Genomic DNA, 7,664 nt, shown 5'->3' on the forward strand with positions numbered 1-7,664 from the left:
GGCTCACTCATCTGGGCATGTTCTCCGACCTCATCAAAGGCTAACCCATAAACCCTCATCGATTTATTTTTCATGCCCAGGTAACATGGGTATTTCCCAACTGATTGGCCTAGATCGTTAAGCACATATCGATATCAACAAACCATCATTTTTTTAATATGGTCCATGAGGGACCACACTCCTATTGAGTTCATGATCCACTATATCATTTCATTTTACGAACATTCATAAGCCCTTTAAAAGCCACGTAAACCCAACATAAACAAATTTTAGAACATTACTCTCGTCCTCTCTCAAAATAATCACCTTCTCTCTCACACACAAACAAACAAGGATCACCTTCTCTCTCTCAAAAGGATCACCGGATCCCTCTCTCCAAAAGAATCACCTTCTCTCTCTCTGAAAAGGATCACCCTCTCTCTCTCTTGTATCACTTAGAGTCAAACCACGTGAAAACAAAATGATCACCTAATCTCTCTTCCTCTCTCTCTTCACGGAAAAAAGAGAAAAGCATCACTTATCTCTCACTCTCTCTCTTGTCACCATCTCCCTCTCCTCCATCTCTCTCAATGGAAAAAACAAAAGCATCACTTATCTCTCTCTTACGCTCTCGTGAATAACGTGACACAGATAAAAGCAAATCCATTTACCAACTTTACCTATCCTAAAATTTATCTCATGCATTGTTTCATAAAACCTTGAATTTCTCTCTTACTCCGCACAGCACAACACAAAATGATAGCCCATCTTTAACTAGATTCAGATTAATTTCATGTGTTACGAGGGATGAATCAATCTCTCTCTGTCCAGTAAACAACGCAAGACGAAAAGATGCTCGTCTTTGCACAGAGGCTGGGTCTGAGTAACGAGGAAGCGGTCCAGGAAAATACCCTAACTCGCAGGTCTTGATTGGGTTACAAAGGGTTAAAAAAAAATCTAACATAAAATAAAAAATATATATAAAAAAATAGAATTAAAGTCTAATTAAACAAAATACGAGATTAAAAGAAGGTACCAAAAAATAGAGAAAAATCATTTTGTGTAACAAGAGGTATTTTAGAAATAACCCAAAAAAAATGTAAATATAAAAATAAATATTTATAGCCAAAATATTTCCTAGTCTTTTTCAAAACAATAAAAAATATTAAAAAATATATTACAAATAATATTTTTTTATATTATTTTTTTGAGTTAAGGCATTGACGACCCTAATTGGCCGTATACCGTGACCGTTTTGGTCCTGGCCAGATTGTCAGACGTTCTAGAAAGTCCTTGTGCTGCACGCCTTTGGCCGTCATCTTCACTGATTCATCCGTGAAAAATCTCTAATTTTGTGTCGGATTCTCTCTCTCGACGACTACAAAAGTCAACGCTGTCAAACAAAAATCCTTCAACCTCTCCTCACAGTAGTTAAAGCCTGACGTTTAACTCGGATGACACCTAAATCAATCTCTCTCTCTCTCTCACTTTCATTTATGTGACATGTATTAATAATCCACTTGTTCGCTCAATTTCTTTACCCAAAACCATCTTTCTTCCTCTAAAATTCATCTTCTCCCATTACCAGGAAACCCCATCACATTTCTTCCTTCACAATAATCCTCAATTAATCTCCCTCTCCCATTTCTTCTTCTTGGTGCAATTACAACTTCTATTGCAGTTACAGTTGCTTTTGTTGTAAGTGTTCGTCTCTGTCATGATAGCCTGTGTTTTCCTTCAGTAACATGGCTGAGAGTGAGGAGATGAGAGAGAATTGGTCGGATGGATTGGGTGAGGAGCTGGTGAGAGAGCTTCTAGACGATGAGACTCCATTTCTGCTATTGCCAAATACTGGTCCAGAAGCTTGCCTTAGCAGTTTTTTGTCGAGGCTTTACTCGGGGCCAACAATCGACGAAATTGAGACTGCCCTCTCAGCAGCCAGACGAGATGATCCAGGTTCCAAACGAGAGGATCACAGCGCTTTACGATCAACGTGAGTTCGAATTTGTGTTTTTTGTCCTCTCTAGATCATTCTATTTTTCGTAGGCTATAATTACTGATGTATATATTTCATGATGTTTTGTGGATCTTTAAAAGGTTCTCCCTGAATTTTTCTCGTGTCTGGTTTTCTGTTGTAATTGGACTGTTTATTTCCTTAAATCCTCTCTCTCTTTCTCTCCTCTGATCATGTGTTGGATGTGGATTCAGAGTGACATTGCTGGACAAGGGGAGGAATAAGATGGACAATAAATACACACTGAGTATCAAAAGTTGTGGTAATCGAGTTGCAGATGACGGTTATCAATGGCGAAAATATGGTCAGAAGTCAATAAAAAACAGCCCCCATCCAAGGTACTTTCACTCCATTCTCTTTAACTTTTCACCATTTATTTTTGTTTCTTTTCTCTTTCTACCCAGCTTGATAGCCTGTTTTGTTTCTCTCTCTTCGTGTATTCTCTCTAACCAAAGGAAACTCTTATTCACGTCACATCCCAGAAATCTATATTTTTCCTTAAATGCGGTGCCACCTATCGCACTTTTTTTCCTTTGGGTTCTAAATTCTTTATAAAAAGGATCATTCTTTTTCAAACTGTAATTGCACCTCTACTTTTAAAAGTACTCTTGACATGGGAGCTTCCTTATTATTGTGCTCTTTGGCATTCTCAGATAGGGAAAACTCCATATTGATGAGGACTGAGAAATAATGAGCACCCAAAAATAATGAGCACCCAAAAAAGTAATTATGCTACATTTTTTTTTTTTTGGGAAATTCAGTGGGGAATGCAGGCTGCTACATGTTTTTTAAATGGTTAAGTTTCTGATACTGTCAGTGAAATTGAAAAGCACGATTTTGCAACTAATGTATGAAGGTACGATCACCGTGACCCCAGCTCCCTTTCACGTAATTATACCACATATCCACTCCATTCTCCAATTCAATATGGATGAAGGATGCCCCTACAGTGTATTGCACACCATATTTATGTGGTGTGTGGATAACTTTTTATACTTTTCCTAAGGGTGGCAACGGGCTGGGTCTGAGCGGCGCAAACCTGGCCCTTGTCCCCATCTGTCAGGTCAGGCTAAAAACAAAAGAAAAAAAAAAACAAAAACAAAAAAAAGAAGAGCGCTAGGCCTGGTCATTACTGGCCCTTGGACCATAATTTGTTGCCCAAGCCCTACTTTTTTAGGGGCAAGTTGACCAGGCTGGGCCGGGCCGACCAGACCAGCCCATTGCCATCCCTAACGTTTCCAATGACATGTTCATTGCTCTTTTAAGGGTGCCGCTAGCATTGCGAGCTTGTATCAATATAGTACACTTACTCCCTTGGGCAAAAGAGTTACTTTGGAGGGTCTTCTTTATAACCTAAGAAGTACTAGATATTTATGTTCAAAGAAAATTCGGATTTGGAGTTCTTAAAAACATGGATTTGATTGCCAAAAAAATGAATAGTCTCTCATGGTGTTATTTTTTAGGCTCCTAAATTTGTTTTTTCTTTTATTTATTTTTTCTTTTTTAAGTTGATGTTGGGTTTTACCTAGGGGAATGAACCAAGGATAGGCTGTCGCTCGAGCATATAATATTTTGAGATTATTTCACATGAGAATGTGATTCTTCTAGAAAATCGCTTTTTGTATTAGTAATCAAGTGCACTTTAAAAGAAAAAATAATTATCTCAAAATAATTTTGAAACCCCTTCTTATAATTTTGTCTCTTATGCATCCCATGAGTGTTTCATGAGGTGGAAATCGTATTTATCTAAAATTTGTAAATGTTTGTCCATGAAATTTTAAAGAAATTTGAGTAGTTCTATGGAGTTTAGTTGCCTAGAATGGCTTATGGTTTGCATTAGTAGAAATAATACTTATATAAAATCAAAAGGGTCATTTCTAGATTTCTCAAAAGACTTAGGTGTTTTCTTCAATAAACAAGAGGGCCACTCCTTTTTCTTTTTACTCAAAAATAATTGTTTTCATTTTCTTAGATAGAAAAATTACTTTCTTATTTTTTTTCCTCATCATCATCAATTGAGTCTTATTCTAACGATTTTTCAACTAAAATAAGAAATATATATATTTATATGTTTCAGTAACTGAAGCCGAAAATTTCATAGAGCAAGTCTCTTAGGCTCAGCTTACCTTTGGGCAAGGGCATCTCAATGTTTCAAATATTCAAGGAAAAGAAAAGAAAAACATGGGAAAATTAGTTAAATAGAGAAAAAGAAATCAGAAATCTCCTTATCCTTTCCTCACAGCCTTATCCACACAATCTTACAAATAAGGACTAATATCTGCCTCTCAATTATCATTCCCTTGAATTTCTCAAAGCAAACGTCATAAGAAAACTCATACATTTATTGTCCAACAATTGGGGAGAGCGTATCACCCGTATCACCATTTGAATATTGAGAGTAGCTAGTTGGGCCACCCATGTTTTGGTACCCAAGGTTTCCCTTTGATATGGTGGTTCACTAAAATCATGGATAGCCGAACCTGCTCAACTACTTGAGATCATATAAAAGCAATGGTTTATTGCTTAATGATATGAGATTTTACATAATAAAATTTTATATCTTTGATACAAATAGGTCACACTTACTTATAATTATCTTATGTAAAATTTAATAGTTTAGGTATGTCACAAAGTTCGAGAAAATTTCTTTCGAAGTTTGAGCTTGATCAATAGAATAAATGCAACCATCCAATTTCACATCCAATGGTCAAGATTATTTGCGATCGCCTTGTACCAAAAGTAAATAGTCTCATTATATTCTTTCCCTAATGATATTAAGTTTGAAGGCTTGTAAGAAGAACCGTAAGGAAACTAGAATGTGTCACAGCCCCTTTTAATCTTTAGAATTTTGCTATATTTTTTCCTGATATATTTATAATAGCATTTTGTTCTAACCAGGGTTTTAAATATCGCCAAGGTTTTCTGGAATCCCGTGAGTCAACTTAAAATTGACTCCCGGGTGATTCCAATTTGAAGAACCCCAAAATCGTCTGATTATCATGATTTTTTATTTATTTTTATGTTCAATTGTATTTGTATGATTATCCAAATCGAGAATAGCCGAACTCGAAATAGTTCCCCTACGATTCAAGTAAAAATTAGTACAACCTAATTAGTGCGAAAGTGATTAGTGATTTGGACTATTACAGGTGAAACCCTGGAAATCCCGATTGAATGGTAAGTGTTTTCCACCCCCAATAGGGAATTCTAGCATGTTCAAATTAACCTACTCGTGGGATATAAATATTCCTTTTTATTTTGACACACCCACAGACCGGTTGTTCCTGACGACCGTTGATTTTCCATTTTCAGAAAGGTTTAACAGCAAATTTCCACTGTTTTGTTATAATAGGAATGAATTTCCATAGTTTTCAAGCATGAAAAATAAGAATTAAAACCAAAAAGGGTAAGTAAACCAATCCCCTTCACAATCTTAGAAACTAGGGGTGGGTAACGGGTCAGGTCGACCTACTAACCCGAGGTGTTGACCCAACTTGGATCTGGCTTTGGGCCCTATTTTTGGACCCAATTGGTTATGTACGGGCCTAGAAATAAGGACCTAACATCAAGTCGGTCCGGGTCTAGGTTATGAAGACTATTTCTGTTTGCTGTTGAGAGCTAGAGGCAAATAAGAGACTCAGAGAGAAAGATATAAAAAATAAGCATTGACCCAACAGGGTCCAGTTGGGTATGGGTATGGGTCTGGCTTGGTCCTAGCAGGTCAGACCCGAATATATTCAATATGCATTGCATACCAAATGTAGCATAAGATATATAAAAAAAAAATTTATAAGTTTTTTATTTATAAATCAGGCCCAACCCACAACAACATGTCGGGTCCATCAAACACCCAAGAGAGCTCCCCATTTGCACTTTATAATTGGTCCACAACCGAAGGATTATTTGGGTACAAATCCCATTTCCAAATTATTTTAATAGCGTGGATATTCCTGGGAGCCCCTCGTCTCTTCTTAAAAGTTCACCTAATGTTTGATTAGTTGGTTAACTTTTTTATTACTCCATCTTTAGTAGCCCAACCTGCATGACATGACTAATTGTTTTTATTTAAATATTGGGAATTGGTTGAGGCAGGAGTTATTACAGGTGCACGAACCCAAGGTGCAGTGCCAAAAAGCAGGTAGAGAAATCAATAGAGGACCCGGACACACTTGTCATAACCTATGAAGGACTCCACCTCCACTATGCCTACTCCCACTTTCAATTAAGACACCCCTTAACCTATGCCCCTCCTCCTCAACCCCCCAACCAACTCTCTAAAACAAGACACACCCACTTTGATTGCAAACACCCTATTGCCTCTACTGATAATAATAACAATAATAGTGTAGACCCACTAACCCACACACTTGCAAAAAAAATTAAAGCAAACCCATTATTGGAAACCTCTACATTAATGGGTGACCAAGATAAGGGTACTTCCACCCAAGACCTTAATGACAAAAGGGCGGTTGGCAATGGTGGTGGTGGTCGTCGTCGTGGTGGTGGTGGTGGCGGCGTTGCAGGTGGAGGTGGAGGTGGAGGTGGAGGTGGAGGTGGAGGTGGAGGTGGAGGTGGAGGTGGAGGTGGAAGTGGGGTGTCGCTATCGCCCGGAAGTACAAGTTTTGAAGGTTTACTCGAAGATATTGTGCCTATCGGCATCAGGAAGCCATTGAATGTGTTGGGCACTTGTTCTCTCTCTACCTCATCACCTTCCTCATCTTCTTCTTGTTCTTCATCTTCTCTCTCTTGGTCTCCTTAATTCCCTACTCTCTCTTTTGTTCTTCTTTATCTTCTCTCTCTTGGTCTCCTTAATCTCTTCTCTACTCTCTCTCTCTCTCTCTCTAGCCCTTGAAAATGTGAGGTCTGCTAGAGAATGAGAATAATCTTGCTGAGTATTATGGTACTGAACAATACCCCATGTAAGGGAAGAAAATGTAAGGGAGGAACCGAGCCCGGGTTAAATGGCTAGCGTGTTGTGTTGGGTGATAAGTTCACCGCATTAGATCTTAGGCTCTATTTCTATACCTGTGTAGGAGATCTTCCCACTCAGTCGTCAAAAAAAAAATAAAAGTAAGGGAGGAGAATGTAATAATAATAAAGTAAATAGAATTATAAAGTTTGTTTATGGTTTTTAACCTTTTCATACCGGTTAATGGGACTTCTATTCAATGACGTGTCACCTTTTTTCTGTCATTTTCACTTGTTTTCGTATTCATGAGCACGTATTCCATGTGCCCCGGGACCCCACTTCTACTCCCTTAGTCACAAGACTGAATGAGGAGTTTTTCTTTTAATGGCTTGATGAGGGAGGAGTTTTTTTAAACTGGAACCTGCGAACCATTTAAGAATGGGAAAAGGCTGTATGAGGGTGAGTTCCAAAATAATCAAATCAAAGTGCACCTCAAAAACGTACTCGTATTGTTTTGATGCTGAAAATCCTCAATTCGATCATCTCAACATTAACATGTGTGGATCTCGACCTCAATATGTATGGACATCAGAAAATTAGATTTCAAGTATGTAAATAATACATTTCAAGAAAAATAATGTTTGTAGATTTGTCGAGTCTATACTATTTTTTAATATTTAAATTTTATAATTAGATATAAAAATAAAATTTCAAACTATCTTAAATATTTTTTATATTGAATTGGCATGTTTTGAAACTATT

At 37.4% G+C, this 7,664-nt stretch overlaps 1 protein-coding gene across 1 annotated transcript; it reads left to right on the forward strand.

The window, feature by feature from the left end:
- Positions 1-1,222: 1,222 nt before the first annotated feature.
- On the forward strand, positions 1,223-7,162 carry LOC18436175 (uncharacterized). The gene is made up of 3 exons (XM_020668435.2): positions 1,223-1,972; positions 2,188-2,331; positions 6,086-7,162. The coding sequence occupies exons 1-3, from the start codon at positions 1,725-1,727 to the stop codon at positions 6,750-6,752; spliced, it is 1,059 nt and encodes a 352-aa protein (XP_020524094.2). The 5' UTR covers positions 1,223-1,724; the 3' UTR covers positions 6,753-7,162.
- Positions 7,163-7,664: the final 502 nt, after the last annotated feature.

Source organism: Amborella trichopoda, chromosome 8 (genome assembly GCF_054954075.1).
Source record: "Amborella trichopoda isolate Santa Cruz 75 chromosome 8, AtrichopodaSantaCruz75HAP2 v2.0, whole genome shotgun sequence".
Classification (NCBI taxonomy): domain Eukaryota; kingdom Viridiplantae; phylum Streptophyta; class Magnoliopsida; order Amborellales; family Amborellaceae; genus Amborella; species Amborella trichopoda.